Source organism: Perognathus longimembris, chromosome 16 (assembly GCF_023159225.1).
Source record: "Perognathus longimembris pacificus isolate PPM17 chromosome 16, ASM2315922v1, whole genome shotgun sequence".
Classification (NCBI taxonomy): Eukaryota; Metazoa; Chordata; class Mammalia; order Rodentia; family Heteromyidae; genus Perognathus; species Perognathus longimembris.
Window position 1 is genome coordinate 47474438 of NC_063176.1, and position 20427 is coordinate 47494864.

Genomic DNA, 20427 nt, shown 5'->3' on the forward strand with positions numbered 1-20427 from the left:
CATTTCCTCGGCACCTTGGCTAAACTACCCTGGGATTCACAGAAATTAGAATCCAGAGGTAAGCACATCCAAATAGCAGCTGAGCCTTATATATGTTTTCATCTCCTATAGAAACGAAGTGTGTACTCAGTATGGGTACTCAATAAACAGTAGAGAGGGCAACAATTGTGGATTGAAGCTCCCCCATGAACCACACATCCTTGTAACATCTTTGACAAATGGGAGTCTGGCATCTTCTTCCATCTAGTGACAGCTACTTAATGATCACCTGAGGACCATCAGTTCCTTACCCAGCTCTAACTATTGGAAAGTTTTGCCTGATGTTGAACTGAAAAGTACCTTAATATATCAGACCTCAGATCTACCTAGTGAAACAGCACCAAAAGAGTCATTATCATCTCCTACCTGTTAGCTGGATCTCATCTGAGACAGTCCTAGACATTATCTTCTGGTTATTATTTAGAATTGAATGTTATCATTAGTGCTCAATGAGGCACAGATTGAAGATCATATTCCAGGGGTAAACTGAGATTGATGCTACCACATTGTAATGTTGCAAAATTTTAAACAAATTTTAATACATGAAGCACATTCAAGAACTTCTTGCCAAGTATCCACCCTAATTTCATTTCTAAACCAGGAATGTGATCATGTCACTGTCTTTCATGCCATTCACAATATCTTCACTACTTTCATTAAATCAACAAAATGTATGTTTGTGATATGTGCTAGGAATTATTCTGTGTCCTGGTGTGCCAAAAACAAACAAGGCAGCAAGACTTTTACTCATGGAATTTACAATCTATTGAGTAATATCAAGAAATCACTAGATATACAATTTCTGATCAAGATACTATGAAATAGGATAACTAGAAATTGACTAGAAATAAACACCATCCACAATTCCTTTCTAAGAAGGTGAAATCTAAGTAGAGATGTGTTGGTTGAAAAGGAACAAATCATAGTAAAAGGAACAACAAACACAGTTTTATCTCTTTCCTTACCAAGCTTTCAGACGTTTGCCAATTTTATCCTCTGCAGATTTGATTTTTTTTTTTTTTTTTTTGCCAGTCCTGGGCCTTGGACTCAGGGCCTGAGCACTGTCCCTGGCTTCTTTTTGCTCAAGGCTAGCACTCTGCCACTTGAGCCACAGCGCCACTTCTGGCGTTTATCTATATATGTGGTGCTTGGGAATCGAACCCAGGGCGCTTCAGGTATGCGAGGCATGCACTCTACCACTAGGCCATATTCCCAGCCCTGCAGATTTGAAATATATCTCCTCAACTCTCCACCTGCATCACTGATGGTTACATGGGACAGCTCAAGAAGAAAAGTTAGGCAACTAGAGACTGCCTCCCATTGCATCTAATTACAAAGACTTTGCAAAACAAATGATGACGTCAATATTTCCAAAGCAAGTTAGAATGTGTCCCCTATTACACTTCCATAAACAATAGAGAAGACACAGCAGTGTCTGCTGTGAGGACATTTCTCTGCAAAGCTGCACACTGTGGACAGAAGGAACCTGAATGACAGCATTTCAGTGTATGGGTATCTGCAGCCCAGGTCCCTACAGAAGCACCAGAGCTTCAAAGTCAGATACAGCTTCAAAGTTCTCCTCCACAGCTAGAGACCTTCCCAGGCAACTTGCCTTCATAGCGAATTCTACTAGCAGAGGAAACCTGATAGAATCCTCCTAAAATATATGCATGTATTACCCGCAAGCTTGAGGGTAATACATGCTTGAGGGTAATACAACATTGCAACAAAAACAGAAGAAACCAGTGCATAATTCTCTCATGCAGTACCACATGGCCCTGCCACAGTCATCTGTGACCTGGGAAAAAAAAAGAAAACTAAAGTCTTATATACCTTCCTTGTTTCTCCAATTGCAATATTATCTCTTAGGAAGTTATCATTTCCCCATGCCTTATCAGCCAGAAAATCTGCATGGAGAGCCCGGGTGCAAATCTTATTGGGTTTAATCTTCTACCTGTTGGGCACGCTAAGTCACTCAAACTCATGCATCATACTGTTGTTCATGCTGTAGAAACTCCTAGAGGTAGAAATTCTGTTTGTGATTAAGTCAGATTTGCTCAGCACAAAAATACAGGGTAGATCTAAAGTCGTTGTAGACTTATATGCTGTCTGCAGTCATTTCCTGGGAAATGTGAAGTTTGAGGAAAGTAGCCTCATTCTCCCATGTTTGTTTGCACAACAGAGACTCCCATGGGCTGGCATGGTGCCGCATCAGAAAGTCTCCTACAAGAAAGGCCTTTAAGCGTGTGAATTACTCACGGGTATTCAGCACTGCATTGTGTATAAAAGTAGAAAAACTGGAAAGACCTCCAAATAATTCATCAACAGAGGAGGAATAAACACACATGGTCCTCTCACAGGTCACAACATTATCTATCCACTAAAGAGAATTCATTAGCGGTAACAGTACTGACATGAATAACTCTAAAAGAACAGAATACAGTCAACAGACGTATGTAGTGTCTCATCATTTGTGTAAACAGCGAAAACACGGAGTCCATTTCAAGATCAAGGTTACCCTGGGAGAGGGAAGAAGGGGAGGAACATGGGAAGAGGACAAAGAGGCCTTATGAGGAGCAATACTATTTTCTTCTTTAAATATGAAATATAAGTGGCAGAATATTAACACTGGGTAACTGCATTTTTCTCTGTGCTTGAGAAAACCTTTTTTCTTAAGTAAAAGAGAACTTAAGCTTTCTCTCCCGCCCCCCCCCCCCCCGCCCCACCAAGGACCTACGATGTTTCTGCCCTTCTGATAATGAGATCCTTATTATTCATCCATTTTTTTCTTTTGTCATCAAGAATTTTCATTGTAAACAAAAAATATTTATGGATCCTTAGTACATATAAAACCAATCATAAAAAACACGGAGGTACCCTGGCGCTCTGCTTTCTCCCTCGCCCAGCATGCAAACTAACAGTGACCCCAAAGATACCTTCATGGAACCCAAGGTTCTCCATGGAGATCTCAACTGTGAATGATTGGTGAATGTTTGGGGCCTGTTTATGTCATCCACATAGTTGGGCTTTTGCATTCTCTATACTTTCCTTCCTTTCCTTGTTCCTGGCTTGCTACCTGGTTATTTCTTTTATCAAGGACCAGGAGGTTGAATATAGTAATAGAGCATTTACAACTATGAAAACAGACCAATAAAACCTGATGATACTGGTGGGGAGACAAAGGCAGGCAAGGAGAGGTAAGATTTCTTGAAATACATTATAAATAGGTATAGGAAGGTAACAATAAAACATACACATTTTTACTCTGTGTAACTAGAATAAACTAAGAACAAACAATGACATACTATGTAATCTGACAGGAGATCTTAAGCTACCCTTAAGCAAATGGAGCATTTCTTTTGAATAAGTTTACTTGGTAAAGCATCACACTTGACCATTAAAACATACCAAAGTCCAAAGTCATGTTTTCCAGAAGGTTCAGAGCACAGCCCTATAATGTACTGTTTGTAGAAAATAAAACAGCTTTCAGTAGTTCGACAAAAATTAAGTGTCCTGTTGCTAGACCCTTGTTACTACATAGTGATAGGTAATACCACCACAGAATGGCTAACTTTGAACACATGTCTATATAATCAGAAAAATCACTTAAGGGAGAAATCATACATTGTCACAGTGATGGACAACTTACCTAAATGCCCGAATGAGATTTATCCCGTGGGTTTGGTGTCAGAAGACAAAACTTTATAGAAGAATGCTAATTTCCTGGCAGAGCCCCCATTCTCACTGAGTATTTTTCTCTCATACATCTCTGAGGAAGGCTGTGACACTTTGCCAGAGCACCCTAGCCCACCCTGAGCTTCACAGCAGGGCCAAGAGTTGTCGGAGCTGAAGGAGCAAAATAGACTCCTCTTGCCTCTTTTTTCCCCCCTTTGAGCTTACTCCCTTACTAAAGAAACCATGATACTCTTCTTTACTATATATCACAGATGTCAGCGAGGGTACGAAGGATACTATGGAAGATAAAGCTGCCGGGTTACACAAAGGGATTTCAGCAAAGGGCAGAGGTTTAAAAGGCAACACAAACCAGGCACTGGGGGCTTATGCCTGTAATCCTAGCTACTCTGGAGGCTGAGACCTGAGGATAGCCGTTGGAAGTTAGCCTGGGCAGAAAAGTCTGTACCACGCTTATCTCCAATTTACCACCAAAAAGCTGGAAGTGGGGTTGTGGTTCACATGGTAGCGTGCTAGCCTTGAGCAAAAAAAAAGCTTAGAGACAATACTCTGCCCTGAGTTCAAGCTGCAAGATGGGTATGAAAATAAATAAAGGGCAACTCCACAGGGAGGCAAAAATGGATGGATGGGTGGCAAGTGTTTGCTAATCCTCTGAACTTCAAAATTCAACCTGCTTGCTGACAGCAAACCATAACTGGAATTGCAAAGAAATAATGAGTCAAAATTTGTGTGTGTGTGTGTGTGTGTGTGTGTGTGTGTGTGTGTGTGTATGGGCTTTAACTGGGGGACTCACCTTCTCACTTGGCTTTTTTTGTTCAAGGCTGGTATTCTACCCCTTGAGCCACACTTTCACTTCTAGAGTTTTGCTGGCCAATTGGAGATAAAAGTCTCAAGGATGTGTTTGTGCAAGCTGGCATCAAACCTGGAATATAGGATCTCAGGCTCCTGAGTAGATAGGATTACATAGGCGAGCAAGTAGCTCCCACAAAATTGATAGAGCTTTCAAGAGACTTTGGTTTTATCCAAATCTGGTGCTACATCATCATTTAAAGCAACATATAACATCACGGTGGGGTGAGGGAGAGATAAGTGGAAAATCTGAGGGAAAGTCAACCAAAAAATCCACAAAAATGACTAAACACATGTAAACTTCCACCAGGAAGGTTGTACAGAATACAAAGCCATCACAAGGGAGGATCAGTAGGAAGACTAGTACTGAAAGTAATACACAAAGACCATCTTTAATAGACTTTAAGACTGCTGTTCAAGAATATTTAGCCAGGCACTGTTGGCTTATGCCTTTAATCCTAGCTACTCAGGAGGCTGAGATCTGAGGATTGTGGTTTGAAGCCAGCCTGGGCAAAAAAGTCCATGAGACTCTTATCTCCAATGAACTACTCAGAAAAAAGCCACAAGTGGTGCTGTGGCTCAAGTGTTAGAGCATTGGCCTTGAGCACAAAGAGGCTCAGGGACAGTGCCCAGGCCCTGAGGTCAAGGCCCAGGACCAGTGAAATAAATAAATAAAATAATAATAACAATATTTTAAGATTAATTCTGCAGCCAGACACCAGTACTTTATACCTGTAATCCTAGCTATTCATAATGCTAAGATCTGAGGAACATAATTCAAAGACATCCCCAGCTTGCCACCAAAAAGCCTTTAAGTGGAGCTGTGACTTAAGCGATAGAGCGCTAATCTTGAGCATGAAAGCTCAGGGACAGCTCCAGGCCCCGTGTTCAAGTTCCAAGACTGGCACAAAAAACAAATAAAAAATATTAATTTGGAGGGGAAAAACTGGAAGAGAGTGAAGGAAGGGGTGACACTGTCCAAAAATAAACTTATCCATTACCTGAGTTATGGAGCTGTTACCCTTTTAATTTCAGAATTTCCTACAGGCAATAAGTTGATCAAATGACTCTGATAATGGATAGAACACTAAGGGGATGTGAGTCTATCCAGTCCTTTGGCTGTTTATCCATAGGATAGACTTAGGATTCCAAGAATATACAATAAACTCTTACTCATCAAAAAGTCAGGAAATGGAGTGCTCTAGCTAATCAAATATTTTTTGTTAATTGTTACCACATGCAGGAGGATTATAAAGTTTTTTAAATGAGAATAAATTAAAATACACTTATCGCTGAAACTAAACTGATTATAATTTAATCTTTCTCTAATTATTCAGAATGCATTTCGGGGTCATCAGGAGGAGCATAAATTATCAGTGCTTGATGACTATGCAGGAAGTCACAGTTTTTCTAAAATCCTAGCTAATCGATGCTGGGTAACAAAGACTTCACTGCAAAATTATCATTTGGAGTAATTCTGTGTTAGACATTTCTCTAGGAGATGAAGTCAGTCATTAATCCACACCAAACATAACTGTTCAGGTGTTTTAATCATATTGCTAGTAGAATAATTTGTTCAAGGTCCACAACATGGAAGGGTATCAAAGCCAGTTACTGCTTTGTTCATGGTTGTATTTCTTTGGCAATGGGGTTGGAAATCAGGATCTCATGATTGCTAGAGATGTTCTACTGCTTGGGCCAAGCTCCCAGGTCTTTTTGCTTTAATGAGGTAACGAACAGTACAAGAAATGTATCCAATGCCTAATGTATAAAACTGTAACCTCTCTGTAATTCAGTTTGATAATAAATATATATATATATATATATATATATAAATTCTTTTTTCCTGATAAGGTGTCATACTTTTTTCCTGGAGCCAGTCTGGGAGTACAGTTACTAGGGGCCACAGTACCAACATATTTGACTTATTGGATGGGATGAAGTCTTGCTAACATTTTCTGTGGGCTAAACTTAAGCTGTAATCCTCTTTATCTCTGCCTCTTAGATACTGGGACTAGAAGCATGAATCACTACAACAAAGCTAGGTTTGGAACACAAATCTCATTTCAAAGGACAGGCTCTTTTACTGTGTCAAATAAGCAAATCATTGATATAAAAAAGTATTTTCTGCCAGTCAGTACAAAATGTATAGCCAACCATTTTTGAGCCATTCTCAACATTGCTACCATATATTCAGGAAGATAGCAAAGTTGGGCCAGCAAATATTTTTGGAAGTATAGTTAAATAAAAGACAAACTGATGACAAAAGATCAGGGAGAAAATGTTTAAACAGATTACTCCAGCAAGACCCCGTAGGCCAATTAAAAGGCTCTACTAGGGCTTGGAATGTGGCTTAGTTGTAGAGTGCTTTCCTAGCATTCATGAAGCCCCTGGGTTCCATTCCTCAGTACCACATAAACAGAAAAGGCTCGAAGTGGTGCTGTGGTCTTGAGCAAAAGAAGTTAAGGAACAATGCCCAGCGCCCTGAGTTCAAGCCCCAGGAGTGGTAAAAAGAAAAAAATAAAACTTGAGTATTGAAGATAAACTTATTATTCATCTTTAATGTGGTGATCTCATTCTTTCATAAGAGATTATTTTTAGCTATGAGATACATTTCATTGGATTAGTACTTTAAAAATATGGTTATTTAAAAATTAAGCTTTGGGGTGAAAGATAATGAATTACAGTTTTCAGGATGAAGAAGAATTTAGCTTATCAGAATGTCTAATGTATTCCTCTTCCTATCTTCCTCCTATCATGTACTTAGTAATTCCCAGTAGCTCCTTAATGTTTTACCTCATATCTTTAAGACTTTTTCTGTACCTTCCACTCACTGCAGCAGTTAAAATTCTTCAAGTTTTAAATGTTTTTTCTTCCTCCACCCACATGGTTTTATTCATCTCTAAAGCAGAAGCAGTGACTCCAAGAATGACTTTCCCAAACAAGAGGGAAAATGCTGCTAGACTTCAGAATGACATCAAATAATCCCAGGCTCAGATGCTGACTCATCACCCAATCTTTTCCACACATAGGAGACTTTTCTGTGGAGGACAGGACCCCGTTCCAAGTGATGGACATCCTCCGCCATCCCTGCTCAGAGCATTGCCAGATAAACCCGAAGAATGAATTTCTATTCGGAAAGAGACTATTTTCATCTCCAGCACCAGGCTGATTGTTCATTGAATTGAACAAAATGCTACCTATACAGTAACTTGAGGTTAAAAAGCAGCCCTGTCTGGAAGAAACTATGCTCAGGAGTCAGAAGAGAAAAAGCATACTTCTCCATGTGAAGTCTATACCCAAAATCATAGTTGGACGGTAATTTTGAAAATGCTGCAGCTTGATTCTGCTTTCTAATTCTGGATCTTGCTCAAGAACAAAAGTTTCATGGTGGGCTGGGGATATGGCCTAGTGGCAAGAGAGCTTGCCTCGTATACATGAGGCCCTGGGTTCAATTCCCCAGCACCACATATACAGAAAATGGCCAGAAGTGGCGCTGTGGCTCAAGTGGCAGAGTGCTAGCCTTGAGCAAAAGGAAGCCAGGGACAGTGCTCAGGCCCTGAGTTCAAGGCCCAGGACTGGCCAAAAAAAAGAAAAAAAGTTTCATGGTCATGTTAAATTGAAGGAAAGTTAAACTTACTACATGGCCTAACAGAATTAAAATATGCATTGTTGGCAAAGTTTGGGTGGGGGGAGAATCATACTTACCTGTCTTAGAACTTGGTGAACTTGGGGTGTTCACCATAATGGTGTTTAAATGGATGTCACCATGGGAGGGTGTAGCTCCCATGGAGTTGTTCAGGTAGGGATTTCAGACTCTGGATTTGAGTGGATTTGTTCATCTGATTTCCTGTGTGCAATTCTACATCCAGCACAGTAACATTGTAAAAGTTAGCTCTACACAGTGTCCTTCTGACTCTGTGTTTTCAGAGTGTGTTTCCTTTTCAGAAGGAGTAAACAGATGAGGAAACAAAGATTGAAGATCAAGAAATGTTACCTGGGGGCTGGGGATATAGCCTAGTGGCAAGAGTGCCTGCCTCGGATACACGAGGCCCTAGGTTCGATTCCCCAGCACCACATATACAGAAAACGGCCAGAAGCGGCGCTGTGGCTCAAGTGGCAGAGTGCTAGCCTTGAGCGGGAAGAAGCCAGGGACAGTGCTCAGGCCCTGAGTCCAAGGCCCAGGACTGGCAAAAAAAAAAAAAAGAAAGAAAGAAATGTTACCTGGAACCTCCATCAAAACACATGGAAATTGTACACTGGAAAAGCAATGTCTAATTTCATGCTCATAAAAGAGAGGCATTAAGATTCAAATTAAGTGTATGGATACAAAGAATGAAGAGATGTGTTTTTTTTTGTTTTTTTTTTCTTTTTTTTTTTTTTTGGCCAGTCCTGGGCCTTGGACTCAGGGCCTGAGCACTGTCCCTGGCTTCTTCCTGCTCAAGGCTAGCACTCTGCCACTTGAGCCACAGCGCCGCTTCTGGCCGTTTTCTGTATATGTGGTGCTGGGGAATCGAACCTAGGGCCTCGTGTTTCCGAGGCAGGCACTCTTGCCACTAGGCTATATCCCCAACCCGAGATGTGTTTTTTTAAGACCATTAATTACAATTCATTGAACTTATTTTTATAGCATAAGGAATTATCTAATAATAAAGTGTGCTACAGGACAAACCATTCCAGAAAGAGAACCAGAAAATTCTAGAACTGGTCGGATCCTAAAATTCATGTGATTCAATGAGGCTCACACACATTAAGAACATTTACACAATGCTTAAAATGTGGAATATGTATGTGGACTGTAATCTCAAACTCAGATGAAACCAAGGAGCAAAAAATTACCCAGGCATAAAATAAAAACAAGTACATGGAATCTGGTTGATGTGTGTGTGTGTGTGTGTGTGTGTGTGTGTGTGTGTGTGTGTGTGTGTGTGTGTTGCTCCTGGGACTTGAACCCAGAAGCCTGGGCATTCACCTGAAGCTTTTGTGCTCAAGGCTCACATTCTACCACTTGAGTCAATGCTCCACTTCTAGTTTTTGGGGGCGATAAGAGGCTCATGGACTTTCTTTCCCATGGCTGGCTTCAAATTGTGATCTTCAAGTCTTAGCCTCCTGAGTAGCTAGGATTTGCTTGGGCCACCTGGCTTGGAACTCATTTTCATAATACTCAAGGCAATCTATCTCTTCATTAAAAATAAAAATCCCACAATGGACTCAAGACCTGAAGACCATCCAATGATATGGCTCCTACTCTGCCTTGCTTCACAGACAGAATGAAAGACCAAGGTTAAACATGCCACTGGATGGAAGTAAGGGGAAAGAAATAAAAGACAGTAAAAGGGCATATCTCCACTAATGCTGACACTAATTCTGGCTGAGTTCATATGGCTTTGGTATGTAGTTTGTGAGACACAAATACTACAATCTTTATCCATGACTTTTCACATTAAATGGATAAAAGAGCCATAGGATCTGGCAATCCCACTACTGGTTATATGCAAAAGAAATGCATGCGGTCATGAGTCAGTAACACCCAGCAAACAGAGTAGATTTTAAGTGTTCTCACTACAACAACAAAAATTGATGGGCAATACAGTCCTTAATTGAGTTCAGCTTAGTCATTCCAAATGGTTCACATATCTCAAATACAAGATACTATAGTCACTAAATATATTTTAAATCGTTTGTCAGTTTAAGGAAAGATAACAATTCTCCACAGTTCCATGCATTAGCACCCCCTAGCAAATGTTAGGCCCAGCCTTCATTTCTTGTTCTTTCCTCTGTGTTCTGACCAGGCTACTCTTGGCTGGCGACCGTCCTTAGCAGCTGGAAACAGCTTTGCCATGGTGACCAAGTTAACCCCGTATCCATCACTAGCCCAAAGTCACCCACATGATTTTTAGATCCAACAGGTGAACTATGTGATGACCTGCTCATCAGGGCCAAGGCATCGAAAGGAAACAATAGATCTGCTGATGAGAATCTGTATTCAGGTATTCGGGTCTCTTTTCTGTGCTTACAATGGATTTTTAATTGGTTAGTGTTTCTGAAAGGTCGATGTATTAACTTTTGAGATCTTTCCTTAATCCTTGGGATGTTTTTCTGCACATTTAGAGAAACACAGGTGCTTAACACATTTTGTCCAGTTAAATGGGCCTCTGTGATCCGAAATTGGCATAGGCAGGTGGCTGCCAGGTCTGCTCTACTTTGGGAAATGGATATAGTTCTCCTCGCCAGGGAGTCTATGGGAAGAGGAAGGGGAACAGGGGGGAGGAAGCTGACAGACAACAGCAGGGGGCTCTGTGCTCAGCATCTTGTCTTGGTGGTATATCCAAGCTGCAAGATTTATAACCTTCTTGCTACAATGTATCAGCTTCAACACTTGCAGTGAAGTCTTCAATAACTTCGATGACATCTTGCTGAGGGGTTTTGTCATTAAAAGCCTAAAGCTGGTCATTAACAAACCTTCTCTGCAATCATCTACCGCTGTGCTAACTCAGGCATGGATCTAACTGGAAAGTTGGGCTGGCTCAGAAACTTTCCAGGAGGCTGCAGGTTTTTTGTTTTTTGTTGTTTTTGTTTTTTTTTTTTTTCCTGTGCAGGCTATATTTCTTTAGGGAAAGAAAATATAGTTTCCAATCATTTCATCATTTATTTCTCATTATCTGTGGGCTATGCCTTTTCTAATAGACACAAGCAAATTCAACAAACATGTGTACAACAGTACTATCTAATAGGCTTGAGGCTTGGGGCTGAAGATATAATTATGAAAAATAGACTTAAGCCCTTAGAGATTTCATAGGCCTCATGTGTGTATGAAAGTTGTATTCCTAATGAATCAAAAACATATATATCTTTCATTCTTACACACACACATGCACACACATACATATATATATATATATCTTGCATTCATTAGTAAAATAGAAGACCTTGTTCATTTTCTGCCACTCTTTAGGAAAGAGATGCTCTCACTACTCCCATTTTAGAGAGTAGATTACTGCAGCTTTACCCACTTAAGAATTCTCCCAAAATTATTGAGATCCTGAGCAACATAGCCAAATGGCAAATTCATGCCTTGACTTCAAGCTTGTTGATCTCCTTCCAATAACAGAACTGGACCAGACACAAAGTAATGAGAGCCCAGAATTCCAAGTGGAGGAAAGACCACAAAGATACATCTGAAGGCAGACACAGGCTGCGTATGGGCACAGACAGGAACCACTTTCCGGGGGGGCTTATGTAGTTGGTGGGATCTTTTTCTTAGGACAAACCTACCCTCGCTTCCTGATCTTCCTCACCTGGCCTGCAAGGTGTATATGTATGAAGTCAAGACCAACTGCTAGGCCTGTAGTCCAGCATCAATGTTAGTTTTATGAATGCCCTGAAGATTCATATGTGGTAAGAAAGGTTTGGCTGTGTGCCGAACACTGAATCCAAAAGTATACAAAAATTCAAATGGCCTAGCCATTCTCCCTTGCTGGACGGCTGCTTCTGCTGCCAACAATTTGATGTTTCACCTAATCTAGTCCCTTCTCAGATGGAAATGATGAATGGAGTACATACTTTTTGCCTTCACACAGTTCAGACAGAAGGGGCCAGCAACTCATTAGCTAGAAGTATGTCCCTCCCAAAAGCATCCAAAAAAACATGCAGACCAGGTGAACTACTCTGCTATTCAAAGAATAGAAAACAAACACACATAAAAACCCTTGGACTAGTATTTTTTGAAATAGCCAGGAAAACAACTGGGAAGCAGTTGATATATTTTTAAGTGTGCACATTTTTTTTACAGTAGACATTACCATCGGACTGACTTATGTGCCAGGAAATGGATGGTGGGAGGTGGAAACAATCACTAATTCGATGGAATCTTTATAGCATCTCTATGAAGACATGCAATATTCCCCCATTTATACAGAAACCAGGAGTTAGATAATTTGACTCAGGTCCTTCACTGAGTAATTTGTACAGCATGCCAGCCTACTTACATATTAGTTAAAGAGGGTTTTTTCTTGGGCATTACTTTATTTATTTAAATTAAAATATGACCTATTTAAAGATGTATAAATAAAATTAAACAATACAATGATTTTTAAAGCATTAGCTGATCACTCTGTTTAATAAAGTGGCTTTTTTAACCTCTCTCCTTTTCTTGTTAATACTTTCCCAAAAGGAAACAGAAACATTAGCTTCTCTTTTCACTGCTCCATTAATTGCTGTGGGGTTTTACCTGAAGAGATTAGTAAGCCCTCCAGGCAGACACCATTGATCCGACTCTAGTGTCATTAGGTGCCTGTCCACATGCATGATATTGGAGGGAAGAATTTGTTCCTGGGAATCACAAAGCCATCATCCATCTGACACCCTAGGTTTTGGTGAGCTCTCCACCTGCAGGGTTTCTTGCAAATGTCTTCCTTGGCCTGTTATTATTTTTAATCGCTCACAGGATGCTTCTCACTAGCAAATTTCTTGCCAACTAAGATCATCAGTGCTACCTTTAAGGAGTCTCAGGAAATAGATTAGTAATTTCAGATTGGCTTTTTGGATGAGAAGTAGGATATAGGTTATCTGAGCTTCATCCCAAGGTCATAGAAACTGCTGGTCCTTTCAGAGACAGACAGTGTAAGCCACTTGCAGAGAATCTATTCAAGATCCGGGCATAAAATGTAAAAACAAAGTTCTGTGTAATTAAAAAAAAATGGCACTTTGCCTTAGAGAGTGCTGAACTCAGTAAGTGAGCTTGAAGCCACATGTCTGTACTTTCAACTACTTCCTAGGTAAAGACAGGAGTACAAAGGTTCCAGTCCAGCCCAGGGAAAGCTAGCCAAGACTCAATCTAAAACCCCAAAGTGAAAGAAAACAAAAGGAATGGGGCATGGCTAAAACAGTAGAGTGCTTGCCTAGCAAGCATAAAAATTCTTGAACTCACATATCACATCAAATGCCAAAATAATCAATAATAATTTTGATAATATACATTCTGTCCAAATATACATTCTGTTCCAAATATCCCTGAGTAACTTTGTGTTTTAAGCAAATGACAGCCTTTTGAGAAGTCAGTTCCCAATAGTCTTTTGCTTTAAATGACAGAAAAAAATAACTTATTAAAAATTTTATAAGTAATATGCCTCTAACACACATCCATATAGCTAGATTTCAGGAACAACTCAAGTCAGAGGCCCAAACACCATCAGAAAATTCTCCCTTAACACCCAGGAGCCTCCCGTCTTAAGATTTCTATCCTTACGTGGCAGTACAAAATGAGCAATGGCCCATACAGTTGTTTCCCACCACCACCACGATCTAAGAGATGGATTACTTTGTCCAAGTTCTAAATTTCAGAAAGAGCCCAGATTGACTGAGTTCATGCTATGTATCTACATCTGGACCAATCAATTATCTGTTGACAAGTGCTACATTTTATCCTGACTGTTGTAGCCATGTAGATGAGGGTGAGTGAAGTGGATAGCTCCTAGAAGGGGAATTGTTACTAGAATAAAGTTCTGCCATAGAAAAAAGCAGCAGTGTCCATACTAGAACATATAAAATACATCTGCCACTCTACCTAGAATAATAAGTACCCCCGCTTACAGATTTTTGTCACTGTGCAGATTTCCGAACATATTAAAAGGTCATACTTTTTTTTTAAAGAAAAGCAAAATGTCATTTGTGGCAATAAACATGAAAGTGTGTTTTACTTTTCAGGAGAGGATACAGAATAGTCAATGATCTAGATGAGTAATACAGTTTCTCTATCATTAGGCCCAATACACATTTAGTACCTCCCACCCACTGCTCGATGGCAGCTGACCAGAGCAGATCTTTGTTGTTCACGCTCAGGATTGTACAGCTCAGGATTGCGCAGGTAGCTCTCCATTGCTGTCCAGCCACTAGCCCAGAAAAAGAGCACAACTTTAAATTCTCGATTCCATGACTACCTGAATGTGTATCATTTTGCACTCTCAAAAGGCCAAAAAATCCTAAGGAGCCCATCATGATTTGGTAATACTCTGTTCTTTCCCAGGTAAATTATTTAAAGACACAATAGAAATTCAACATGAAAAATGGGATCCTATCAGTGCTATATTCTTTCTTTTCCGCTAAAACCTAAATCTCACATTTTCCACCTGACCTTCTGATATTTTCCATTTAGTTCGACTCTACCATCCAAATTTCAGCACGGAACATATTCAGAAGAGAACATAGATGTTAAGAACAATCAATGATTCTGATGAGGAATACAGTTGCTCCTGTATTAAACAATCCTTAGGTCCAATATGCACTTAATAACTGTAGCATGAGACTGTATAAAGTACTTAAAGCTACTTCCAATAGCAGTAACATGCCCTCCCATGATTAGCAATAAATAGAGTACCACACTGGAAGTGAAAAAGGACCAACTTCTATTTTTGTCTCTTTTCCAAAGTATACACAGACCAATTGTAGAGAAGTCATTTGTGCTCCCTGTATCCATCCATAAATCTGCTTGATAGCCCACCAGCCCTTGAGCAGGAGACCTGGGAATCTCAGTGGGCTGACACGGAACAGGACCCATTTGCAGGAAGAGCTGGAGAGAAATCTCAGAAAATTAAAAATAGCCCTCCTTCATCAGAAGGTGAATTCCCACTCAAGAGAAGAATCTATGTTGTGTGTAATACAAAAGAATTGCCTTGCAAGGATCCAATTGGAGGGATCCAATGGCCCTTTCCCAATAATTTTTAGACCTCAGGACAGAATCTACTCCATATATTTCAGATTTTACAAAGAGGCCCCTTTGCATTGATTTCCAGAAATCCTTGTAACTATTTCCAGAATAATGCTGAATATTTTTAGAAAAAAATAATTCACAGACCCCTCAAACAGAATAAGGCATAAGTAAGGATTTTATGACTAAGAAAACAAATTAAAGTCCTACTTTCCATTGGATCTTGCTGCTGTTATGAAGCTCTTTTATAGGGAAAAGGGAAAAATGAGGAGGTAAAAATGTTCCAAGCAATATTCAAAAAAGTTACATGAGTGAGGTGATGGGTTGACTAGTCTAAAAAATATAATTATCAATTAACTTCATCCCTTTCACTTGCATTCAGATATGAAAAGAATATTGTGGGAGTTAAAGAGTTGCTATAATACTGCCTTGAAACAAAATTCATATATTTTTAATGGCAAAGGTTGTTTTAGCTGAATGTGGTGGTACACATCTGTAATTCTAGCACTTGAGAGGTCGAGGTAGGGTAATCTTGAGTACAAGACCAGCCTGGGCTATATCAGGGGCCAGCTTCAGCTACATCCTAAAACCCTGTCTCAAAAATGAGCAAAGACCCTGTTTCCAACGAAAGCTGCTTAGCTGCAGCTTAAATACAACATCCATTGATGGGAAGAGTCATACCACTGGTGGTTTATTACACAAATGCTAAACTGGAGTCATTTAAAAATCCTATTAATTCACTCTTTGGTAGTGAGGATATTAAAGTATGCAAATAAGTATGCTATAGTTGATCAGTGCTAATCTTTTCATAGTAACTAATATGTTTTCTCCCAATACACACCATCCCTTCTCTTCTTTTAACCTTTACCCAGGAGTCACAAAATGCTGAAGAGAGTCACATTTTTACTTGATTCAATTTCGGAAAGTGGGACTTACACCAGAATTCTTACCTTCCCCTTTCCAATATACTCGCCCCCGCCCCTCTCCTAATTACATGGCTTTACACTAATTTACATGAATTCCAGCTTTTGAAATCATTGGTCTTTGCTGAATGCAAATAAGCACATGGGGAAATTATATTAAGTTTGCACAATTGATCTTTCATCATTTCAAATGGTACCTTTGAGCAGTTGCTGAAATGTCTGTCTGAAATACTCCCAGCGTTGAGTGTCATCAAGAGATGGGGGGTCACACTGAGGAAACCCATTTTCTGTGATGTAAATTACAGGGTTATTATACGTATCCTAGAACAAGAGAGCAGAAGTTTTATTCCAAACAGATGTTTAAAAAAAAAAAAAAGCTCATAAAATCAGGTGCAATACCCTCTATCTTCTTGAAGCTACAACCCCAAAACTAGTTTTCATCAAATTGCACTGACCCTATTAACTTAATTTTCCACACACTGACCTTTTATGACTAACAATGGAAAAGCAAAACTGTGCAAATGTCCATGAAGACAGTAAAATGACTCTTATTATAATGAGAAGACAGAAATATCTTTCTGCCCATCAGCATCTGCTCATTGTCTCTGCTCCTTAACCCCTTGGTCTGCTGGCAGCTACATTCTCTGTCCCCCCTGAAAGGCAATAACTTGAAATTTTAATTTCAGCTACCTGGATGCCATCCAGCATGGAGGAGACCTAAAAAGGCCCCAACTATCTCCATCCTTAAAATTCCTTTTATAATCATAACTGTCACACCAGCTTGGAAAGTACGTCCAGGCTACACCTATAGCCACCGTAGATTTTTACAGCAAATTCTGAATGTGACCCCTATTTTCAAAGTCAGATCATTCATCCTCATCCATTCAAACCCTATTCTGCTCTTCCAAAGAAAACAATGGACATGCTATTACTTAACGTCTTCGCTGTTCATAAGTTCACATGCACATGCACACAGGCCCCTCTCACCACTTTCACATCTTCTGGTGGACATGGACACAAACAGATCCTTCATTTACCTTAATATACTTCAGGAGCTTGCATATCCCCCATGGTACCACGTAGATCCAACCCACACCCTGCCAACAGGGACTGGGGAAAAACTTGATCTCTACGTCCTGAAGAAAGCCTAGTTCTCCTTTCTTGTTCTCTTGGTGCTTGACTAAGCGAGTTGTGTAATACTGCACAGCAAAGAAATCGGCAGTGCCTTTGATCATTTTCTTCTCTTCCTCTGTGAATTCGGGAAGTCTAGATGTTGGATAGCCTTGCTTTTTACTCATGGAGGCAATCTGGGTCTTGATGAGTTTGGGATAATCACCATCAATGAATATGGGTTTAGCAAAGAAATCCAACTGGAAACACATTGCTCTTTTCACAGCTTCCTGGTCAGGCACTGAATTGGGATCTGCTGGTTCTAACCAGCAACAAAATAATGATAAGGAAACCATACCTTTTTGTTCTTTTCGGAATAAAGAATCATAGCTGTGCCAGGATCTGGCATGCGCCTTAATCAGATTGTGAGCTGCCTGGTAACCTCCAGTCCCAATGTGAGGCACACCAGGAGCAAAGAGTCCCATGTCATATGCCAGGACTGCAAGAATATTGGGCTCATTGATGGTGATCCACTTCTTCACTCGATCTCCAAAAGTACGGAAACAAAACTGAGCATATCTGTCAAAGGCCTCAATGATTGTCTCTGATAGCCAACCTCCTTGGTCTTCTAAAGCCTGAGGCAGGTCGAAGTGGTAGATAGCCACTATGGGTATAACCCCATTTGCCAACAAATCGTCAATGATCTTGTTGTAATAGTCAATCCCTAAGGGAAGAGAAAAAGAAGAAGAAAAGTTAATCTTGGTGTGTTTGGCAATAGATTTTATAGGACAAAGGATCAGGATGATAATCTTTCAAACAAGGTTGACCATTTCTTCAGTATGGAAGGCAAGGAGGAAGCAGGAAGAAATCCAGTTGAAGGGAGGGCTAAGTCAGACCATCGACGCAATGAGAAGACACTTGTTCTTTAAAGAGATATTTGAGTAAGTTGCTTTCAACATTGTGCTATGCCCACACTTGCTGAATTTATATTTTTTTGGTTCTCTATATACTCATTTTATGCCCCCCTCTCCCCACCAAATATAAGCACCATGAGAGAAAGATCCTTGACTCCCTAGTTCACATCTGAATTCCCAAGGCGGAAACACTATTGAAAAGTTGATAGATAATAACGATTTGTTAAATGAATAAATAAATCTCAATAGTATTGAATGCAAGTGAAGAAAGTAAGTCAGGTAATTGTTAATATTTGTCCTCCACCTATTAGCCTCACAAGTCTTGTAAAGGAAACTCAGTGAGCATAAAAAAATCTAATCATCAAAGCCAAGATAGCACTCGTATGTAGTTCCAGTTACTTTAGATGCTAAGAGAGAAAGATCATTTGGGCTCAGGAGTTCAAGGCCTGCCCTGAAGACTGAAGACTCTCATCTCAGAAAAAAAGCCCCAGGAGGTTCCAAACACAATTACTTGGGACTTTCTGAGTATCTGGTTGGTGGTGTACTCTAAATTTCTGACAAAGTCCATGGATACAACACACACACACACACACACACACACACACACACACACACACACACAGCTATTTCTTCCAGGACTACACATATGAAAGAGTGCCTTTAGGACAATTGCAAAGTTCAGAAGAATGGTATTAAGTTGAAGATGCTCTGCTTCAGAAACCAAGTGCTAAGTGCATAGGACCGTAGATAATGAAATGTATCAACACAAACTCCAAGAATTGGAAACACAAGTCCTTCTGGAACTTTCAGTCAAGCTTATTTTGAAATTCCTTACCTGTTGTCCATATTCTGATTTTCCACTACATTTAGGTTATGATTGCTTTAACATTTTAGGTATCCATTTTAAATCACCTTTTGCCTCATTTTTTAGATATTTTTTAAGTACTAGGCCTTGAACTCAGTATCTTGTACTTGTTCAACTGGTGAAATCCTTTGAGACACACATTCAGGTTCCGCACTTTCACTAACCTAAGTCCTCAGCATCTTTTGCCTCAGTTTCCCATTGTTTGTCACAAAGGCCTACATCAGTGGAGAAATATGAGAGCATGAGGTTGAAGAAATACGTGATAAGTTTTATTGATTTTTTTATCCTTCCTAAAGTCATTTCCAGTTTCAATATTTTCAAGTATGATTTCAGTGTAAAATGTTGATTAGAAATTTTTCACATAGTCTGGTAAGGACATTTGGGGATATTATAAACATACATTTTTGTCAAATAAAAAAAAGAAGAACATATTTGGTCTAAGACTCCAGAAAAGCTGAGGCTAGTACTGCTTCCAATTTGAATTCTAAAAGTATAGTATAGAACTGGATGAAGTTTTTATCTACTTTCAGGATTGAACTGTGGTCTCTATGCCATCACATGCTAGCTCAGCAACCATTGGCAAGTTATTAGATCTCTCAGAATTATCTTTTTCCAGTCTGTAAGATGTGTATAATAAGAGATATCCACTTTTGACTGCTGTAGAGTGTAATGAGTTGATAAATGGAGCATGCGTAGAACAGTCTTTAACATACGGTAAGGTCTCAGTACAAGTTAGCTATCACTCTAGCACTAATTATTGCTATTGTTGGTATTAGTATCATCTTGGCTAGTGCTGATTAAAAGATGAATATAAATTACTCACATAAGGCATAGAGAAAAGAGTAATCCAGGAATAGCAAAACAAGAAATATATGTAGGAAAGGCCAAATGAGATGTAAAAATAAAGACTACTCAAATGAGAAAAAAAAAACAGGTGATTTAACTTCAAGCTTGTTGTAGCAAGAGACTCAGCCTCCATCACTCACATTTGACAAAAACTCAAAGGGAGTTAGGAAAAGGAGAAGCTTTCGAGGCTACAGAAGTCTTTAGTCAGGCTCTGACTCAGGTTGTAGACACAAGGAAGCTGGAGGATGGTTAGCTAGAAGTGAGTTATCTTCTGGAATTAGTTTAGGGAGCATATTTGGCTTTCTCAGGTAGGTCCTGAGTTGGAAGCAAGGCTGTTAGTAGCAGGGTAATAAAATAAAATCCCAGAGAAACCGGGATTTGCTGGCTATGTCCTAACTATTCTGAACTTGCTCGGTATAGAGTTGTGTGGTTCCGTTGTCTTGGCTTCCTATGTGAGTCACTGTTTTATTTTCATATATTGCC

At 39.7% G+C, this 20427-nt stretch overlaps 1 protein-coding gene across 2 annotated transcripts in view; it reads right to left on the reverse strand.

Annotated features, from left to right (window-relative positions):
- Nucleotides 1–20427, reverse strand: part of LOC125364721 (cytosolic beta-glucosidase) — a 100646-nt gene that overhangs the window by 36999 nt on the left and 43220 nt on the right. The window contains exons 3-5 of one of the 2 annotated variants that reach the window (XM_048364366.1): nucleotides 17247–18043; nucleotides 16407–16530; nucleotides 1297–2262 (exon numbers count right to left, since the gene is read on the reverse strand). In XM_048364366.1, coding sequence (XP_048220323.1) covers nucleotides 2138–2262; nucleotides 16407–16530; nucleotides 17247–18043 — 1046 coding nt within the window. In that variant the 3' untranslated portion in view covers nucleotides 1297–2137. Of the gene's footprint in view, nucleotides 1–1296; nucleotides 2263–16406; nucleotides 16531–17246; nucleotides 18044–20427 lie in introns of those variants that run through there. The other variant, XM_048364365.1, reaches the window with a different exon arrangement.